Source organism: Leopardus geoffroyi, chromosome B3, assembly GCF_018350155.1.
Source record: "Leopardus geoffroyi isolate Oge1 chromosome B3, O.geoffroyi_Oge1_pat1.0, whole genome shotgun sequence".
NCBI lineage: Eukaryota > Metazoa > Chordata > Mammalia > Carnivora > Felidae > Leopardus > Leopardus geoffroyi.
This window is the reverse complement of record NC_059337.1, coordinates 107,076,561-107,099,100: the sequence shown is the minus strand read 5'-3', so window position 1 is coordinate 107,099,100 and position 22,540 is coordinate 107,076,561. Positions and strand designations below refer to the sequence as shown.

The 22,540-nt window shown below is 39.8% G+C and overlaps 1 protein-coding gene across 1 annotated transcript; it reads left to right on the top strand.

Annotated features, from left to right (window-relative positions):
- The first annotated feature begins 203 nt into the window (after positions 1-203).
- Positions 204-19,338, top strand: DHRS7 (dehydrogenase/reductase 7). The gene is made up of 7 exons (XM_045451147.1): positions 204-537; positions 7,785-7,937; positions 10,998-11,104; positions 11,543-11,782; positions 14,552-14,674; positions 15,882-16,097; positions 19,118-19,338. The coding sequence occupies exons 1-7, from the start codon at positions 405-407 to the stop codon at positions 19,163-19,165; spliced, it is 1,020 nt and encodes a 339-aa protein (XP_045307103.1). The 5' UTR covers positions 204-404; the 3' UTR covers positions 19,166-19,338.
- Positions 19,339-22,540: the final 3,202 nt, after the last annotated feature.

The following is a 22,540-nucleotide window of genomic DNA, read 5'->3' as shown; positions in this document are numbered from 1 at the left end:
CAAAACAACTGTTAAAGAATCCTTCTTGATTATTACAAACCTTGTGGCTACGGTAGTAACAGCAGTACCGCCGAGTCTTTAAGTCACCCACGCCTGGCGTCTCAGCAGCAACCCTTCCTTAGGCGTACACGCAGGCGAAGCAGGCTCAGCAGTTGCGGAGCACGGGGCACTGGGCGGGGCGTGCGGGCTTTTCCCGCCCCCTCCACGCGGCCCGGGGCGCGGCTCCCAGCCGGGTGGTGCGGCGCGCCCAGACCGCCCCTCCCTCCTGTCCACTCTCTGGGCGGAGCCGGGGCAGTGCGGCTCTCCGGCCCGCGAGGAGGCGGCCGGGCCGATTTCCGTGCGCCGCGCCGCTGCTCGTACGGGTTCTGTGTTTCCCCAGGCAGGGCCGGGCTTGCGCGGCCGCGATGAGCTGGGAGTTGCTGCTCTGGCTGCTGGCGCTGTGCGCGCTTCTCGCGCTCGTGGTGCAGCTGCTGCGCTTCCTGCGGGCGGATGGCGACCTGACCCTGCTGTGGGCCGAGTGGCAGGGGCGACGCCCAGGTGAGGACCGCAGCCGCGCCTCCAGAGTGGGAGGTCGGGCTCCGGGCGCCCGTCCCCGCTGTCCCCGCCTCCCTCTGGGTGGCGTGGAGCTTCCGCGCCTTTCCCTGGGACTGCCGGTGGGGGAGGAAAAAGCCGGGGCCCAGAAGGCGGGTCTGCCCCTTTGTCTTTCGTCCGGGTCAGGGAGGAGGACACGCCTGGTTGCCAAAATCAGAGGGCGCTGGAATGGGCGGGGCGCCCTGAGTGCTGAAGTTCTTAATCAGGCTCCCAGGGTTTCTGCTGCTGCGTGCGCGGACGACGATACCGAGAAACACTGCCAGTCCCCTGAGTTTGTACGGGAGCCTCCTTTCGAGAACTAGAGCTCGGTTTTTCTATATCCTGAAGTTGTTCCCTCATTCTGAGTTGTGAAATAAAATGAAATAACCCGGAGTTACGTACCTACCTACTTATCCCCCTAGAAAGACCTGGATTGGCATTTTGCCCCGAGATAGATCATTACAGGCACATTGAGGGGCATTCTGCCTATCCCACTTTCATCTGTGCCCTGCTTGAAATTTGGTCGTCGTTTACTACTGCATTCTTTGCGCTAAAAACAAAGGCACCGCCCTTTACACACGCGACCTCCAGCCTTTACAGAGACTTACAAAGCAGGCGTTATTGATCTTATTTTCCAGGTAGGGAAACCAATATTCAGAGACATTAAATGACCCAGCCAGAGCTAGGCTTTGGATCCATAAGGGTTCAGGGAAGTGGGCTTTCCCTGGACCTAGTTTCCTGTGTGAAAATACCCAAAAAGCACGTGAGGAAGTTTACTTGGAAGTGATAGCTAGCAGTTCAGAAGATAGACTTTGCTTTCAAAACGGGTCTGGGAGGGAAGGGGAGCCATATGGCTTTCAAGGATGTCAAAACAGGTTCTTGAGGACCAACAACAAACCAACCAACCAACCAACAAAAACTTAGATGGTACAGTGTTTTGTGTCCCTTCAAAGCTCAACTGTACCTGACAAAATCTTATTCCTTAGTATTTCATTTCTGTCGTTGCATTTTCTTGGGTATAACATCTGGAGTGCTGACATTATTGAGTTCATGGAAAATACACTACACCTGTGCAAAGTCAACGTGTGGCAGGCAGATAGATGGCTGGGATTGTCAGACCCTCTTTTGATCAGACCTTCTCTTGCCTGATGGCTGCCTTGTGGCTACTTTGTGGATATTTACATTTGATCCTGAGTGCTTTTATGTTAACTTGGACTTTGAGAATTACATACAAATAATTTGTTTTTAAAACTTAATTCTGTAGAAGTTATTTGATCCATTAGTCATGTCAAGTGCTGAAAAGGGAAAACGTTGAGACAATGTCTGAATGAATATCTAATAGCTAGTTAAATTACAGGTTATCGCATATCAAGCAAAAACTGAAAGTTAAGGTGATCAAAAATAATTTTTAAGAAATTCACTTAATTTTTTCAGTGTTTTACTTTGGCTGGAAAAATAGTTTTGAAGGATTTTAAGATGCATTTAATTACATTGCTATTATTATTTACTTGTATAATTGACTAATTTGCATATTAATTTGATACATTGTTATTTATCTAAGTAAATAAATCACATTAAAAGTTATTCAGCAAATAAAGTTGTAATGTTAAATGGTGATGGCTTTTAAATTTTAAATTTTTTTTTTTTTTTAATTTTTTTTTTTTTCCAACGTTTATTTATTTTTGGGACAGAGAGAGACAGAGCATGAACGGGGGAGGGGCAGAGAGAGAGGGAGACACAGAATCGGAAACAGGCTCCAGGCTCTGAGCCATCAGCCCAGAGCCTGACGCGGGGCTCGAACTCCCGGACCGCGAGATCGTGACCTGGCTGAAGTCGGACGCTTAACCGACTGCGCCACCCAGGCGCCCCTTAAATTTTAAATTTTAATTTAACTTTTAACTTCATTTTTAAATTTAGTCATTCTTAAACCTGCATTGACTGAAGAGTAAGCTTTCTAGAACTCCTTTTATGTATAAAGCACAGATATATGTGAGGTACACAGTGTATCTGGAGTTACAATTTCATTGGGGGAGTTTTTTAATGTTTACTTATTTTTGAGACAGAGAGAGACAGAGCATGAACGGGGGAGGGGCAGAGAGAGAGGGAGACACAGAATCGGAAACAGGCTCCAGGCTCTGAGCTGTCAGCACAGAGCCCGACGCGGGGCTCGAACTCACGGACCGTGAGATCATGACCTGAGCCGAAGTCGGACGCTTAACCGACTGAGCCACCCAGGCGCCCCTGGGGGAGTTTTTAAGAAAAAAATGACTAGAAAGACTACTGGAGGTTGGGGGCTGGTGATAATGAAACAAACTTAAAGGAACATGGAGATACACTCAGGTTCCCATCAGGTTCCCAAAACGGTTTAGATTGGAAAGATAGGCAGACTCTATTAAGGTAAAAAAAAAAAAAAAAAAAAATTTTTTAAATAAATCCTCCTTGTCTTCTCCATAGGTTTATTATTTTTGTCACTTTAAAAAATAGACAATATTCTTATATACTACAGAATTTAAAGATACAAAAGGAGGGGCACCTGGGTGGCTCAGTTGGTTAAGCATCCAACTCTTGGTTTCTGCTTGGGTCACGATCTCACGGTGTATGAGTTCGAGCCCCACATTGGGCTCCTGACTGACAGTGTGGAACCTGCTTGGGATTCTCTCTCTCCCTCTCTCTCTCTGCCCTGCCCCCACTTGCGCTCTCTGTCTTTCAAAAATAAATAAATAAACTTAAAAGAAAATAAAGATACAAAAGGACTTATGGTGAAAAGTTGCCCCCAGCCACCAAGTATGCCTCTCTGGAGGCAACCAACATTTCTGCTTTCACATATCCTCCTAAAGAAACTCTCCATGTTCCCAAGCGTATATCTTACATGGTGAAATCTAAGGGCGACTAATCATAGATACTGCACATAGATCCAGAAAAATCCATGGCACAAGTCCAGAGCAGGAAAAGTTTCCAGCAGCAGCACATCTGGGGAAAACTCGGGTTTTTGTTGGCAGTAACCTCGATAGGAGTGAACTGTGAAATGACTGCCAGAAAAGATTAGGCAAGCCTGGGAGACGTGTAGTCCCTGAAGCAACGAATAGCAGTCCACAACAGATGTCTCCTGAATAAAGGCTTGTCTGTGCTGGCCTCTGTGTTGCACACTGGGGATACTGCAGTGGCTCAACCAGCCATTGTCCAGACCCCACGGGAATCCTGGATCCTTCTGCAGCTAGTTCTCTTCAATAGGAACATTGACCAGCTAGAGTTTGTGCAGTGGGGTGTGAGCCAAAGAGTGAGGAAACCTGAGGCCATGTCATCTGAGGGAAGGTCATAGACACTGGAGGTGTTTAGCCTTAGAGAAGCAAGAGATGATGAGACGATTTAGGGAAGACACGTCAGCTGTCTTCAATATACAAGGGATTGTCATGTGTGAGGCAGGCCTGATTTATTCTTTCTGTTACCACAAGGCAGAACTTCTGCTGACTGCTGCTGGGTAGCAGAAATTGAAGGTATATCACAGTAGAAGAAAGAATCCTTGGGATGCTTGGGTGGCTCAGTCAGTTGAGCATCCAGCTCTTGATTTCAGCTCAGTCATGATCCAAGGGTCATGGGAACGAGCCCTGTGTGGGGCTCTGTGCTGAGCGTGGAGCCTGTTTAAGATTCTCTCTATCTCCCTGTGCCCCTTTTCCCTTCTCATGCTCTCTCTTTTCTTTCTCTCTCTCTGTCTCTCAAAAAAAAAAAAATCCTTGCCCCCCCCTTGAATGATTAGACTAGTCTAAAAAGGAGGGGGTGCTTTGGAGATAACTAGCTTCCTCATTCTGTGAGGGAATTAAGTAGACATTAGTCTGCGCTTTGAGAGAATTCTCAAACTGGGTTGGGGGTTGAACTGCTAAGTTTCCTTCCAGCTCTGAGGATCTGCTTTCAGAGACTCTGTAGGGGAGACCATGATTTATGCTATATTCTGTGGAATTGGTAAACAAGAGTTGGTGCTAAATACAAAAGTTTTCCTCTCCATGGTGGGAAGAAAGGGGCCAGAAGTGCAGGTGTACTAAGGTACACCTGAGCTAAGGGGTTTTCATTGTTGGTTTTAAGTAATATTTGCTTATTGGTGTGAAAATGGAGAAATTTTTATTCTATGCAAGTTAGTAAATAGTTACAAACAACTAGAGTCACCCTGTAGACTGAGTATTGCAGAACTTTGGAACAGTGAGTAGTCAGTGAGTGAGTAGATGATTATTATCTGAATATACACTCTACCATTCCTGATGAAGTTCTCGCTTGTGCATTTCCGTAAAAGTACATCATGTGATGGGAAAGAATTACAGCCTAGACATAGTATTCAGGATGGTTGCAACCTTAGTTCAGATATTTACATGAAACCTTTTAACTGAAGACAAGCTATAGTTTCTTGAATGGCTAAGAAACAGTTGGGTTTTAAAATATTGATCATATTCTCACAGTTTGTAAAATCGAGCCCCATATCTGGCTCTGTGCTGACGGCACAGAGCCTGCTTGGCATTCTTTCTCCCTCTGTCTCAAAATAAATAAATAAACTAAAAAAAAAAAAAAAGAAATAAAATATTGATCATTTTAAAATGTGAGCACCATAGGCTAGTGGTCAGGGTGTGGACTTTGGAGCTAAATGTACCTGGGATTTTTTTTAAAGCTTATTTATTTATTTTGAGAGAGAGAAAGAGCGTACGTGCAAGAGAGACCACCACTGAGGGAGGGAGAGAGGGAGATAGAGAATGCCATGCAGGTTCCGCTCTGTCAGCAGAGAGCCTGATGAGGTGCTTGAACTCATGAACAGTGAGATCATGACCTGAGCTGGTATCAAGAGTTGGATGCTTAACTGACTGAACCACCCTGGTGGCCCTGTACCTGGGTTTATGTCCCAGCTCTCCTAGGGTTATTGGGTGTTTACTGAATAGTTATTGATGGAGTTCTTTCTATATTCCAGTCTCTGTGCTAGGCACTGAATAGTGAACAAGGCAGATAGGGTCCCAGTTTTAAGGGAATTTACAGTCTAGTGAGGTAAATTAATGTCTGTAATCCTCAGCTTCCTTTTTTATAAAATTGAGATAATTCTTATTTCATGAATTTCTTGTAAGGGTTTTAATAAGGTAATGTGTTTAAGCACATAGGGAATAATAAAAACATATAAAGCCTTTATAGTTAGTAACCCCATTGCCCCTTGCTAGAGAAATTAGAACATACATTATTGGGTGAATATTCTATGTTTTGCTGCTGAAAAGTCTATTTGTTAAACACTTTTAGCAATAATGAGTTGACATTTTATTAAGCACTGAGTATATGTCAGATACTGCTCGGGGTACTTTACTTACTAACTTACTTTTCTCAACAATGCTTTGAGGGAGGTTTTGTTATTAATCCAGTTTTCCAGTTGTGAACATTAAGGCACCAAGTTCTCACATGGGGGCATTTCACTGCTGTGTGTGATGGACCCGGGATTTGAACCCTGGCAGTCCAGAGCTCGTACTGTTAACCCGACAGTTGGGTTTTAGACTTGTTTGACTAAAACAGTAAACTGATTTCCTGATTTTAATGTTTATGATCTAAAATCAGAGCTCGTACTGTTAACCCGACAGTTAGGTTTTAGACTTGTTTGACTAAAACAGTAAACTGATTTCCTGATTTTAATGTTTATGATCTAAAATCAGAGGTGTGTGGGGCACCTGGGTGACTCAGTCGTTGAGCATCAAGCTCTTGACTTCAGCTCAGGTCATGATCTCATAGCTCGTGGGTTGGTGCCCCACTTTGGGCTCTGTGCTGACAGCGCTGAGCCTGCTTGGGATTCTGTCTCTCTCCCTCTCTCTTTTCCCCTCCCCTGCTGGTGTGCACGTGCATGCGCGTGCTCTCTCTCTCTCTCTCTCTCTCTCTCTCTGTCTCCCTCAAAATAAATAAATAAACTTAAAAAAAAAAAAAAAAAAAGCCCAGGTACATCTAGCTCCTCCCCTGCAATTCAGATAGACAGTGGCTCTCATGTCCTGCAGTGCAAATAAGCTTTTCATTGGAGGAAAGAAGAATAAACCACTCCTCTTTGCTTTAGAGCTGTAACAGTTTTATAGTTTTTCACAAGAACATGATTGGGCAAGCAGAGTACAGCATTTCATTTCTCTATCGTGTGCATTTAATCTTGGGTGAACTGTTATTCTCCAAGAAGAAAGCTCAGGCATTTGAGGAGCAAGCACTTTTATAAAGTGACTTTTAATTGATAGGCATCAGATATGATTGACAAATGAGGAAAACAAAAATCCAGAATGATACCACCATACCTTAGAGTAGAGCTTGGTATATTCAGATTCATCATCAATACCTCCATTGCAAGAAATTAAAATAATAGAATTCAGAACTGGATGGGACCTTTAGTGATCATCTTTATCTGAATCCCTCATTTCATGGATAAGGAAGTGAGAAAGCAATTCAGATAGACTTTTTATTCACTTAGACTAATTTTTCTCAATTGAAAACATAATTCTCAATTCTCAATTGAATACATAAATAAATAGAGCCTCAATTGAATACATAAATAAATAGAGTCAGATCATCAAGTTATAAGGCTTATCCTAGAGTTAAGTCAGGAAAACTCACCCAAGAGTCGGGAATATATAATACAATGTGTTGATAACTGTTACTAATATATTTGTATTCATGCTTTTTTAAAAAAAATTAGGTAGGAGGTGCTTTCTGAGGATGTTTAATTAAAAAAAGTTATATCATTTTATTGAGGTATGAGTAGCATAAAAACTACATATTTAAAATATACAACTCAGTGAATTTGAGGTAGGTATATACCTGTGAGAACATCACCAGAATCAAGCCCATAAATATAGGATAGTGAAAAAACAGTTTTTTTTATTTTAGAGAGAGTGTACAAGCAGGGGAGAGGGGCAGATGGTGGAGGAAAGAGAGGGAGAGAGTGAGAGAGAGAGAGAGAAGATCCCAAGCAGGCTCTATGCTGAGTGTGGAGCCCTATGTGGGGCTGGATCCCACAACCCTGGAATCATGACATGAGTCAAAATCAAGAGTCAGATACTCAACTGACTGAGCCACCCAGGCACCCCTAGGCTATTGGAATTTTTAAACTCCGCACATTATGTCTTCATATTTTGTGGTATTGTTTAAGACTGTCTTTTTGGTAATCTTTGATGTATGGGTGTAAGCCAGAGCTTAGTTTCTGCCCTCAATCTGCCCTTATTTCTCACTAGAATGGGAGCTGACCGATATGGTGGTATGGGTGACTGGAGCATCGAGCGGGATCGGTGAAGAGCTGGTTTACCAGCTGTCTAAACTAGGAGTCTCCCTTGTGCTGTCAGCCAGAAGAGTGCAGGAGCTGGAAAGGGTGAAGAGAAGGTGCCTTGGTGAGTAAATCTAAAACCACAGCAACTTCCTGGAAATCAACCAGAATTCACATTCAAATACAATTTTGAGATTTTTAGAAGTTAAGAGTGGGATTTTCCTGGGCATATTATCTGCTCTGGTTCCAGATACTCCAAATGCTTAGATCCAAATCCTCTTTCTTTGGGCATCTCTTCAGTAGCCGCTCTTGCCCCTTCCTTTTCTTTTCTGATGCCTTTCTACTTTTCTTCTTCTTCTTTTTTTTTTAAGTTTTTATTTTACTTCTAGTTAGTTAACATACAGTGTTATAGTAGTTTCAGGTGTACAGTATGGTGATTAACACATACATCATCTGATGCTCATCACAAGTGCACTCCTTAATCCCCATCCCCTATTCAACGCATCCCTCCACTCCCTCCCCTCTGGTAACCATCAATTTATTCTCTATAAAAGAGTCTATTTCTTTGTTTGCCTCTCTCTCTCTTTTTTCCCTATACTTGTTTGTTTTGTTTCTTAAATTTCACATATGAGTGAAATCATGTGGTATTTGCCTTTCTCTAACTGATGTATTTTCCTTAGCATAATACTCTGTAGCTCTACCCACATCATTGCAAATTCTACCCCTTTTTTAATTGATTTATTTGTTTTGTTGGGGTTAAGTTTTTGTAAGTTCTTTATATATTTTGGATACTAGCCCTTTACTGGATATGTCATTTGCAAATATCTTCTCTCATTCTTTTAGTTGCCTTTTAGTTTTGTTGATTATTTCTTTGGCTGTATGGAAGCTTTTTATTTTGATGTAGTTCCAATAGTTTATTTTTGCCATTGTTTCCTTTCTCTTGCCTCAGGGGACCTATCTAGAAAACAGTTGCTGCAGCTGATGTCAGAGAAGTTACTGCCTGTATCCCCTTCTAGGATTTTGATTGTTTCATGTCTCCCATTTAGGTCTTTAATCCATTTTGAATTTATTTTTGTGTATGGTGTAAGAAAGTGGTCCAGTTTCATTCTTTTGCATGTTGCTGTCCAGTTTTCCCAACACCATTTGTTGAAGAAACTGTTTTTTTCCCATTGGATATTCTTTCTTGTTTTGTCAAAGATCAATTGACCATGTAATTGTGGATTTACTTCTGAATTTTCTATTTTGTTCCATTGATCTGCGTGTGCCTTCTATTTTTATTTTGTGCTGACTCTTGATATTAGAGACTGATCACGAATTCTTTTAAATGCTAGTGAATTTTCTTTTTTTTTTTTAATGTTTATTTATTTTTGAGAGAGAGAGAGAGAGAGAGAGAGAGAGCAGGGGAGAAGCAGAGAGAGAGAGGGAGACACAGAATCCGAAACAGGCTCCAGGTTCTGAGCTGTCAGCACAAGGCCCAATGTGGCGCTCAAACTCACGGAACTGTGAGATAATGACCTGAGCTGAAGTTGGGCGCTTAACCAACTAAGCCACCCAGGCACCCCGAATGCTGGTGGATTTTCAGTGACCACGTACTTTATACTTTTGTCTTAGAGAAAGAACAGTTTGGTTCTTATATATGGCATTCATGTGTGTAACCATAGAAATTCAACTAGAAAGGAACCTTCTTCATTTTGCTGAAATAGCAGATATTAAAGTCATATGGGACACTGTAAGATTTTTGTTATAAAAATGAAAGAACAAAAAAAGTGAAAGAACAGGAATTGAATTAGGTTTTAAAATGCAGCTTGAGGTAATATTCATATAGGGAGCAACAATGTTAATTTTTTTTAAATTTTTATTTATTTTTAATTTTTTTTTTGGTTTAGGTTTTGGTATAGATGTGTTCACTTGAAAACAAGTTATCAGGGGCGCCTGGGTGGCTTGGTCAGTTAAGCGTCCGACTTCGGCTCAGGTCACGATCTCGCGGTCCGTGAGTTTGAGCCCCGCATCGGGCTCTGTGCTGACAGCTCAGAGCCTGGAGCCTGTTTCAGATTCTGTGTCTCCCTCTCTCTCTGCCCCTCCCCTGCTCATGCTCTGTCTCTCTCTGTCTCAAAAATAAATAAACATTAAAAAAAAAAAAAAGAAAACAAGTTATCATTTGTCATGAAACAGTACCTAAAATGAGATAATTTTGAATTTTCAAGCAGACCATTCTTTGGGTCATTTCTCTACCTGTCATTCTTGAAGCAATTTTCTTTCAGTTTGCTGATGGAGTTAACCATGCAGAAAAGAGAGTCAGTAGCAAGGCCACAAGGCCTCTTTCACAATATTGCCTTCAGAGGCCTCTTATGCTTTGCACTGGGACACTTCCTCTGGCTGTTGAGACTTGCAAGTCCTGTACTGGCAGAAATGAACCATGTCAGCATGTGTCTGCTAGACTAAGGCTGACTTTTCCTTTTATCTGTCAGATCACTGGTGCAAGCATTTCCATTTCTTTTTTAAAACAGTTGATGTTTCACAGCTTAACAGTTTGTCCATAACACCTTTGTACCTTGTTTATTTTCTCTACCTGCCTTTCTTATTGGCTTTACTGGTTGTATTTCAAAACGTACTCTTTTGATGAGTAGTGACAGAAAGGGCCAACATGTTTCTCGATTGGCAATTTGAGGGTGTCCTGTTCCATGTTTGCATCCCTGAATCCTTGTCTGGAAGGAAGCTTCTGTGTGTCATGTGACTGGGTTAACTCTGAATGTCTTACTAATGTGAAGCATAAATTGTTTTTATGTTTTAATGTGTGTAAAAGAGCAACTATACTTTCTGAGCCTATAATGAAACAAATATATCTCTGTACTTCTAAAGAAAAAGCTCTAATTTTTTTTTTTTTAGCTTGTAGTATAATCATGGTTTCTTGTAGTATCTGTTCCAATGTTAGACTATCCGTATTCAAGTTGAAGAGAGCCATACTACTTCCTGTGTACCCAGCCAGCTTTTTGTCTGATTAGATATTGCCTTATTACTGCCAGTCCTCTTGGTCACTGAGAGAAATTCTTCCACCAGGCCACTCAGAAATGAGTTTTTGCCAAGTCCAGTTATAGGGTGGGTATTAAACTTAACACCAAGTAGCCAGAAGCTTGATTGGACTATCTTACAACTTCTGCACTAATTTTTAAATGTCTTTATTTAGAGATTGGCAATTTAAAAGACAAAGATATACTCGTTTTGCCACTTGACCTGACTGACAGAAGTTCCCATGAGGCGGCTACCAAAATGGTCCTCCAGGAGTTTGGTAAAGTAAGTAGCCATTTTGAATTGGTAAGTCTTGCTTTGAAATAGGTAGCTACAAAAGAGATTCCCTTCTTTGTGTGCTGTCATTTAAAGGGTTTTAGGCAAATGGGTCCATGCAGTGAGATCAATGCCCATGAGTCTTTTATACTTTAAGTCTTTGGATTTATGTAATTAGTACTTTCCATACCTTACTAAGTACTAATTCCTTCATGTAGAACAAAAGAAGATAAAAATTCACTGTGCCTTTTATTTTTATGATGGGAAATTAATTCCGTAGGTGAATTGTGGTTTTTATTTTATCTCTTTATTGCTGACTGCTGGAAATTCACCATTCCATTCCAATGATTCTTCAAGTTAACAATATAACCAGCCATCCCTAAGAATTGTATCAGTCCATTTACAGGTCATCCCCAAAGTGCCCCTTTTCTGATTTTATTTAACTAGGTCGACATTCTGGTCAACAATGCTGGAAGATCTCAGCGTTCTTTGTTTGTGGAGACCAGCCTGGACGTCTTCAAGGAGCTAATAGAGCTTAACTACTTAGGGACGCTGTCCTTGACAATGTGTGTTCTGCCTCACATGATCGAGAGGAAACAAGGAAAGATTGTTACTGTGAATAGCCTCCAGGGTATCATATCTGCGCCCCTTTCTACTGGATATTGTGCCAGCAAACATGCTCTCCGGGTAAGACTGCTCAAACTCAGCTCTGATCTAAATATGTATATGGGAGATACGGCCATCACTGCAAGAGGTCATTGGAACGGGGCAGTGATGTAGGGGAACAGCAAGAGAGACCCAAGGAGACCTTGGGTAGAGGACATCCCCAGAAGATGCTAAAAAAGACTTGAATCTCACACACCTCTTCCTAATTCAGCAAACATGTACTGAGTACCGACACTGTGCCATGCTGTGGATAGCAGTGGATCCTGGGGATATAAAGATAAGAAATGGTCCCCACCCTAAAGAATTGTATAGTCTGCTCAACATGTCACCCTCATCCTCATTTCTATCACATCTTCATGGAAACTCTACCCCCCATTTCTTCCGCACACACTTGATGTACTTACCCTTCCCATTTCTCTGACTTCTTTCTCCTTCCCCGTTGTAGTTGGCATTTATTTTATCTAGTCTAAATATATTTGCATGTCAGAAGTAGGAGCTCCCCGCTGGATGATTAGACTGGGCTTCGTATCCCTACTGGGACTAGTCTTGACCCTATTTACTGTGGCTTCACTGAAAGAAGAAAATCCAGTCAAGGCAGAGGCTGGGAGAAAGCTTGATTTGGGCTACAATAACTTACTAGCTGTGACTATAGAAACAAATGACTTTTTAATATTGGCTTAAGAATGGATATGAAGAAATATTATTAAACTGTAACATAGAACAAATTAGATCCTAAGGCCAATAGGAGACACATAATTTATAATTAATGCTGTTGAAAGTCAGCGTAAGTGGAATGTTTCGCTGTTGGAATAATGAGATGCAACAGCTGAATGGCCTTCATAGATTCATGAGGATCTGAAGCTTTGGTTCTTCAGGGTATCCTCTTTCTGCTGTGGAGAGAGACGGTTGCGGAGAGTGATGAAACAGATTGCTACACTGATGATTTCCCCATATTTGGTAATGGGGTAGTAGTTACTTCCTGCAGAGCAGATGGGCAAGTCTCAGGCAGGTGGATGAGGAAAGACAGCCCAGTATCTTCCTGACATGCAGAGTGCTTTCACTAAAATGCAACCTGAGCTATCTGGCCTGCCTTCCAGGACTCACTGTTTTATTACTGGATTTGATCCTGTTATACAGTGTGGCAGGTTGAGACTCCAGTTAGTTAAACCAGTAGCTGAACACTAGGACTAGGAAGTACTTTTGGAAGAACACATTTCCTTCCCTGATTCCCAACAAGCTATAGAGTGAATTTATTTATCACTGAAAAGTTCACACACTATACTAGATGTGACTTCAGACAAGGAGAGGTTTTTTTTTTTTTTTTTTTTAATTTTTTTAACGTTTATTTATTTTTGAGACAGAGAGAGACAGAGCATGAACAGGGGAGGGGCAGAGAGAGAGGGAGACACAGAATCGGAAGCAGGTTCCAGGCTCTGAGCCATCAGCCCAGAGCCCGACACGGGGCTCGAACTCACGGACCATGAGATCGTGACCTGAGCTGAAGTCGGACTCTTAACCGACTGAGCCACCCAGGCACCCCAAGGAGAGGTTTAACATGATGTATTGGCTTTCTTGGTGTCCTCTCTCCTCTTTTGCTGTAGAGAGGTTAAGGATACGAGAGTTCATTGATTTACAAAGACTTTTTTCATGTACGTCTGAGGCAGGCACTTTGTTGGTCCCTGGCAGCGTGAACCCTTATAGCTGCTATTTGTTAGTGGTTGGCATTAAGAGCTGGTAACTGTTTTAATGTTGGATCACACTCCAGATTAGCTGTTTAGGCTTTTCAATACTTATCTCAGCTGATACCAATGTAATCTTGGAACATTTCCTAATTTAGGAAAAGAGAGGAGGGGAAGTAGATGTTTACTCCCTATTTGTTCAGAAGTAGCCAGTATCTTCAAGTCTAGAGGGTCTAGCTTGTTTTTATGAAAGTCATTGAGGAAGCAATCCTATTACATTTTTAACCAGCCACGGACTCGCTTGCTAACCCTAAAAATAAATGCTGAAACAAATTGTCTGTTAAAATAGTCATATAAATAGAGAAAGTTGAATTCTTCCTCTATGATAATTTCTGTCAAGTATTTAATCCCTCTTGCTCCCTCTTGCGCCAGCAGTGGCACTTGAGACTGCTTTGAGGGATAAAAGAAGCAGGGAGATGGGGATTGGTGTGGGGAGGGTGTCGCAGAGTCTCCGGGGATAGTTTTTCCCCTGTCCTGTGCCTACCGTGATACATAACTCGTGGTGTCAGCCACCACTGCCAGAAGGTGTCAATTATTCCTACCAGAAGATGGTGATGCCTGAGGATGCCTGTTCTAAATTGCCCCCAGTCTTTTTTCTAGTGTTTAGTTATTTTTGAGAGGGAAAGAGAGAGAGAGGGAGGGAGAGGGAGAGGAGAATGTGAGCAGCGGAGGGGCAGAAAGAGAGGGAGAAAGAGAATCCTAAGCAGGCTCTGCCCTGTTAGCACTGAGCACGACATGGGGCTCGATCCCACAAACCGTGAGATCATGACCTGCGCTGAAATCAGGAGTCAGACCCTTAACCGACGGAGTCACCCAGGCGCCCTAGATTGCCCTGTCTTAGAGTTAAAAATGTTTAATAAACTTGCCCAGTGAGATTTCCTGTCCTTTACTTGGCATTTAAAAACATATTTTGATAATGTGCTAGTGTCCCACATAAAAAGTTGAAGAAAAGTAATGTCGTGCTAATAGCAAACATGAGATACATGTATTTAATTTTATTTGTTGCCCTCTTTCTTTGTTTTTGTTTTTTTTTTTGTTTTTGGTCTATTAGGGTTTTTTTAATTGCCTCCGTACTGAACTTGCTGCATACCCAGGTATAGTAGTTTCTAACATTTGTCCAGGACCTGTGCAGTCAAATATTGTGAAGAATGCCCTGTCTGGAGAAGTCACAAAGGTAAAAAACTTCTAGTTGGAGAATAATTTGAACGCTTTAGTAGTTATGTATTGGTATTGCATCACTGTGCTTAGAATTTTTTCTAACATATTACACTAACATGTTACTGTGTTATGAATTATTTGCAAAACTTAACTCATGGCAGTAGGAACGCTGTTAAGTTTAGCTGCTAGTGCTTTGGCATTCAGTTTTAATAAAGGCTAAAGAAGTTGATAAGATACTGCTTATATAACATCCACTATGATGTGGGCTATCAACATTTTAAAAACTCAGTTTCTATCACTTCACAAATTATAGCAACATTGAAAGGATTTGTGTGGCTGAATTTTAGCACATTAAATCTTACTGGGATTTTAAAGAAGAGCTATGGTGAAGGAGCTTAGAAAAAGCCTGGCTGGACTGCAGTAATTTTAGGTTAGCTTCACCTGTGCCTGACCACACACCTGTGCTTCCCTCAGCTCTTGGACTGCACATGGTGAGTTGCCAAGTGGATGACAAATTTCTTGCGATGAGTCCAGTATCACCCAGTGATACAAAATCCCACTAAAGACCGTGAAATTTTCCTCCTTCTCCACGAAGATCAATTTCTGCTGAGACATAAATCTGTTTATGCTTCTGTGTAAATGTTTACAGATATGATTTATATTTTCACATTTTCTGTGGAGACTGTAAGGTAAACTAGAAGCAGCACGCTGTTTTGGGAATCAAGTGACTTGGAAGATCTGGTTACTGCTAATGATCTGTGTGAACACAGATGAGTTACTACCTTTATGGGCTTCAGTTTATTTATTTGTAGAATGGTAGTGTGTTAACTGGATTAGCAGCACCAGATTTGTTCACTATGGACTCCATGGTTTATAGAATTTCATTTGCTAAATATATGTATTAGTAATTTATTTAAAAATCTTTATTGCTAAATTGATATATAATTTTCATTAAATTAAAGGGGATGTAAATAAAAGCAAAGAACCTTCATCTTTTATTTAGCCTGCATGATCTTATCTGGGCATGTATGATTTGTCTAAGGCTTTTTGAAACATTACAGTTTATAGACACCCATCAGTACCAATGATGTCTTCTAAGGGGCATGAGGTCCCAGTGAAAGCGTCAACTACATGACCTCTGAGTCCTTTATAGCTAAAAAGTTTTGTGAAATATCTTGGATAAATACTCAGCATTCACTTACTTTTTTTTAACATTTTCTTAGTCTATAGGCATTGATGTAGCCCAGCACCACAAGATGGCGACTAGTCGTTGTGTGCGGCTGATGTTAATCAGCATGGCCAATGATTTGAAAGAAGTTTGGATTGCGGATCACCCTTTTTTATTAATAACATATTTGTGGCAATATATGCCAACCTGGGCCTGGTGGCTGACCAACATATTAGGGAAGAAACGAATTGAGAACTTTAAGAAAGGTTTGGTAAGACCAATTTATACAATTCTTAATACATATCAGTCTTGTAGAAAGTATGAAATTTTTGAGCGCTTGAAAACTTTTCTTACTCCGCATCAACTTTATGACATAAATACGAAAGATATAAGAAGTATTGTGTTCCCCAGGCATATCTGTTGGTTTACTATAAATTACTACTGGTCTTAGAAATTTCTACAAGGTAAACTCAAATCAGAGATTGTCATTTTATCTTCTAAAAACTTACTGATTGACCAATGTATGTGTTCTTTCTCCACTGTTTTTCATCACAAATTCCTACCTGGTACCATCTCCTTGGAATGATAATGGCCTCCCCTCCAGTTTCTCTCCAGGATGAGGCCTCAGCCCGTGCTTTACTCTGTCAAAGCACTTACCATGCAGTGAAAAATCATGCACTCTCTCTGTGTAGTGCTGGTTCCTTTGGCCTCATTCTGGAAGCACTATGCACATGAGATGTACCAAAATGTCCATGTCTGAAAAAATATGGTGATTGTTCATTCTTTTGGCACTCATTCCTACAGCTAAGTGAGGAATATTATGAGCTATTTCTGAGAAAATTGTGACCATCACAAGAATTTAATGTTTGAAGAGCAAGAAAATGTAATGAGTTAAGCCAAAAATTATGGATAGGATTATGCAAAGAAAGGCTATTTCTGTGGATGTTTTTTATTGTTAAATTATTTTCAATGACTACTACGTTCTTTTAGAAATGTTAGCAGGGATTGATATATAAAGAGCATTATTCAGTGGGAGCATACCATATGTATCATTATGTAACCTTCCACTATTTAAGCAGTCCACAAATTGTTAGGCACTTAATTTGTTCCCAATTTTTGAAGGATCCTGAACATAAATTAGTGAAAAAAATAAAACAAAATGCTTAAAGAGACTTAAAGGTTATAAAACTTCCATGATGCACCAAGTCCAGAGCTTGAAAAATGAAGGGGCTATTTATTTTCTACGAAGTTGTAATATGGACGAGTTTGCTTGGTACCAAGCCATTTATAAGTGTTTTGGTAATGTTGGGATGTGGTGGTGTGGGTTGGTTCTAAAGGTGGGACTTCTGGGGCACCTGGCTAGCTCAGTATGAAGAGCATGTGACTCTTGATCTTGGAGTTGTGAGTTTGAAACCCATGTGGGGGTGCAGAGATTACTTAAATAAAACTTTTTAAAAAAAGGTAGAGCTTCATCAAAGATTTACATCTGAATTTCAAATTTGGAGGGCAGCTGGTATAGTGGTATTGTGCCCAGTGATGGATAAGAGTTGGGAAAGAAAGTCCTCAGTATTAGGGAGGTGATAGCTCTCTGATTAAGATCATGGAGCCTCTTACCAGGCTACCTGGGTTGAAATCCCAGCTCTGTTCCATGACCTCATCCCTCAGTCTCAGACTTCTTTTCTATGTCAATCTCCCCAGCTACAAAATGGAGACTAATGATGCACTTAGTCATAGGATTGTCACAGAGATTAAGTGAGTACATGGAAAGCCCTTAAAACACATCTTGGAATGTCCTGCTTGTTAAGTATTAGCTGTTAATGTTTCTGTTTTGATGGTAGCAGGATATTTAACTAATAGATAAAGATCAGAGAGTTAAGCAATAGGGTGGAGAAAGAATACATTATAGAAATTACTTTTTTGAGGGATGCGGGAGTTGGGGGGACCGGGACTAGACTTTTGGTGCTATTATAATAGTTGTACTCTTTGGGACATCCACAAGAATGTGAATTTGTTTTCTTTATAGATTATATAACTGTAAAATATAGGCATTACTCAGTAAGTCAAGCATTCGATTACATCTAGACTTTGCTAAAATGATGGCCTTTCTCTTCTTACCACCATCTTTAACATATTGCTCATTACGTGGTCTTGTTGCTAATCACTTTTTTTTTTAATGAGAAACTGGGCATCCTTTCATTTCTGAAGACCATTTCTGAGATCAAATTCCTCATTCTTTACGTAAAACCACATAAACTTTAAAAAATTGTTCCTCACTTTTTTTTTTAATGGTTTTCTCCTCCTGCTTCTTTTCTATTATTTTCTATTTGCTTTTAAGGCATCTATGTTAAGATAATGCCAGTATAGCTTATCCCAAACTAAATGTACTTGTTGATAATACTTGAGTTTGTTTCTATTGTTTAGGGTGGGAACATTATGTCTGGAACTTTGTTTTTATGAATATGTATTATTTTCCAGGATCAAGAACAATAGCTGCACTGAATTGTTACATATTTTTTTTGTCTTAGTGCAAATTCTTGGAAGTAGTAAATGCGTATCTTCCCAAATGAAATATCACATCTCAAGGATTATTGGGTTGCCTCGTTTTACTCTTTAAGCAATGTACTAGAAATAACTAGAAATAATTTTAGAGTTATCTGTCAGATACTTCAATCCTGAATACCCTGACCTATTCTTTGTATTTATTAAGGCAAGTTAGTGTAGGTATGATATGCTGGTCTAGAAGAGTAATAATAGAGATTTCAGCATTTAAGAAATGGCATGAGCAGATGCTAATCAATGATGTTTATACCTGATAGAGGAGATAATGATACTAAGATATGGAGATATGATACAGAGATATGTTTGTGTAGATCTAGAATTCTCACTATGATTTCTATTCTAATTTAAGCCTTTGCCCAGGTTTTCTTTGCCCAGGATTCTTTTTTTTTTTTTAATTTTTTTAATGTTTATTTATTTTTGAGAAAGAGAGAGAGAGAGAGCGGGGGAGGGGCAGAGAGAGAGAGAGGGAGACACAGAATCTGAAGCAGGCTTTAGGGTCTGAGCTGTCAGCACAGAGCCTGACGTGGGGCTTGAACTCACCAACCGCGAGATCATGACCTGAGCTGAAGTCAGACACTTAACTGACTGAGCTGCCTATGTGCCCCTAAGAATTCTTAACAGTGAAAAATAATGATATAGCTTTTTTTTGTAAAAACAAACAAAACAAAAAACAAACAAAACTGGGGTAAATATACAGAGAGAGTGATTCATGCTACTGTCTCTCTGTTACAGGATGCAGATGCCTCTTACTTTAAAATCTGGAAGACAAAACATGACTGAAGGAGGAGTACTCGCATTTTTTTTTTTTTTTAAGCTACTGGAGGGAGAATGAAATCAGCAATCTTTATATACTGAAGACTAACTTCTGATTTTACTTTTTAATAGATACAACATGTAATAAATAATAGAAGATTTCCATGAATCTTGCAATAAAGGTATTAAGACATACCACATTCTTGGATTTAAAAGAGCATTTTACTCTAGCATATATACTTAAAATCTAAGTTAGCAGAATGCTAACAAAATAATTATAATAACCCATTAAACGTAAACATATGGAACATTACATGAAACAGTGTGGGGTAATGAGCAGATATAAAGAAGTATCTGAAATAGTCCTGTCTCTAAGATCCTTACACTCTTAGAAGAGCTGATGGGTCCAAATGCCTATAGTTTGAAACAGTTGGTAGGGCTCATAGCAGCCATTATTCAACACCTGTCATACGCCATTTGCTGTTCTAAGTTGTTTTGTATGAGTTAATTCGCTTATTCTTCATAACAGCCCGCTAAGGTATGTGGTTTTATCCACTTTTATAGAAGAAGAAAGAGATGCTCAAAGCAAGTAGGTATATTACTTTCCTAAAGTCACACAGCTAGTAAGGGGTAAAGCCAGGATTAAACTCAGCTCAGGAAGACTCCATTGGCAACTCCTTATTTTAGTTATTATTATTAATTTTACTTTAATCTTCACCACTTTACATTAGAAAACATATATAGGCCACAATAGAAAATTAGCAAATATTCCTTGACAAGAAAAACATGTTCCTTTTTTATGAGCAGTTAATAGTTTAGCTATAGTCCAAATAACATAAATAAAATAACCAGAACATTTGTTGGGTAAGTTGGAGGCCACCCTAGTGGCTATCTTTACAAAAGGGGGAAGGTGACAGAGGTACACCATGGAGTACAGCAGCCATGGAATAAATGAACACATAGCAACACTGATATATCCTAGAAGCATGGTGATGAGTGGAGAAAAGTAAAGAACTATAATAACATAATTCTATTTACATACACTTAAATCTATGTGCTTAGAAGGTAGTGCTCATTTGGAAGAAAACACAGTGAAAAGATATACATTAGATTACTTGAAATGGTAGCTTAGGATGCGGAGGGCATGGAGGGTGCAGTGTGGGGATAAAATACACGAGAGAACTCTTGCACAACCAGTGATGAAAATGGGAATTATGATTAATTGAATACACTGCACCTGGGGTAAAAACAAAAAGGTGAATTGTTGAAACAGTTCTAGAGGACTACAAAATAACATTGTCATATGGCATGGTATAGATTGTAAGCACAACCAGTTCAGAAAAGGGAGAGATGTGCATATAGTGTGAAATGAATGTGATAACCACTACACCATGGAAACCCCTCCATCACATTTAGAATAGTGTGGAAGTCCTTTGTGGAGAAGGTGGTTTGCACTGAACCTTCAAAGGGTGGGATTTACATGAAGGTTTCAAGAGATTGGAGTCCAGGTCAGTTTTGTTTTATTTGTCATTGAATCTCCAGACCTTGCCACTGTGCTTGCCAGTGTTTAGGGTTTGCTGAGAGTATGCCAGACCTCCACAATGCCATGGATGAAAACTCATAGACTGAAAATAGCGTGGTATCGGGATGAAGGAAAAATGAATTCAGTTTGCTCAATTGTTCCAGCCAATGAAGAGGCATAAATAAATTAAAATTATCTTTAAAAATTCATCTGGTGTTTTTCTATGACATGTATAAAGACATGCTTTTCTGTGTATAAACCTTCTCTTCCTTGGTCTTTTTTGTGAGCAGCCCTAAATGGAAAGGCAGCTTTTTGTCAAAGTTCATTTTGTCAAAGGTCGTCACGAGCTGTGAAACCCAAGTGTTCACATACTGACTTTTTAAAAAGTGTTTATTATTTTGCACTGACCCCACATTTCCTAGCCACTAACTCAAATCACCCTTTGAAATAGGAAGGAAACTGTGTGCTTATTCTATCAATGCTGAAAGTGGGGCAGAGATGGGGTTGTGCAAGGTGATAGCTGGAGAGTTGGTTAGAAGAGTTACCAGTAGAAGCTATCGCTTTAGGGTTAGTCTGCCCAACTACTGGGTGCACAGTAATTCATGTGACACCTCAGTCACAGTTATTCAGAGGCTGAATAAACATATCCTATTAAATAATAAACATTATTTCTAACACCTCTATGTAAGTATAATTGATACACTTAAAGTATACATAAAGTATACAGTTTGATATGTTTTGACATATATGGCCACACTTATGAAACCATTAGCTCAAAAAAGAGAGCAAACATCAGCCCCCGAAGTTCTTTTGTGACCCTTTGTGACTATTCCCCCTGCCTATCTCATCCCAGGTAACCAATGATATACTTTCTGTCACTATAGATTTGTTTGCATTTTCTAGGGTTTTATATGAATGAAATAGTTTATACACATATACTGCTGGTGGGAATGCAGAGTAGCACAATTGATTTTTAAAAGTTTGGCGATTTCTTAAAAGTTAAACGTACACCCCATATGATCCAGCCATTCTAGTCCTTGGTATTTTCCCAAAAGAAATGAAAACAGGTCCATACGAAGACTTGTAAATGCATGTTCATGACAGCTTTTACATAATAGTCTCCCAAATTGTGAAAAGCCAAAATGTCCATCAACGGATGAAAGGAACACACAAACTGGGAACTATTCCATATAATGGAACAAAAATGAATGACCTACTGATACATGCAACAACATGTATAAAAATATTTATAAAAATAAAGAAGCCCGAGTATCTGAGCCTGGATTATTTCTTTTTCAGGAGATTTTAAATTAAAAATGCAATTTCTTTAATGGTTATAGGATAATTGAGATTGTCTATTTCATCTGTTTTAGTTTTGGTCGAGCTTTAGTAGTTTGTGGTTTTCAAGAATTGAGTCATTTTCTAAGTTGTCAAGTTTATGAATATAAAGTTTGTAGTATTTCTTTATTATCTTTTTAAAGTCTGATTTGTAATGATACTTTTTTATTTTAAGTATTTTATCTTAAGTATTTTATTTTATTTTAAGGCTTGAGTTCAAGCCCTGCACATGGAGCCCAGTGCAGGGCTTGAACTCATGACCCCAAGATCAAGACCTGAGCTAGGATCAAGAGTTGGATGCTTGACTGACTGAGCAACCAGATGCCCCTATTTGTAGTGATATTCTTTATTTCATTCTATCAATATTATTGAAAATTTTCAAAGAACCACTGCTTTCAAAATTTTCTCTGTTGTTTTCCTATTTTCAATTTCATTGATTTCTACTCTTTATTATTTTCCTCCTTTTGCTCACTTTGGTTTTATTTTGCCCTTTTCTAGTTTCTTAAGGTAGGAACTTAGATTATTATGTTAAGACCTTTCCT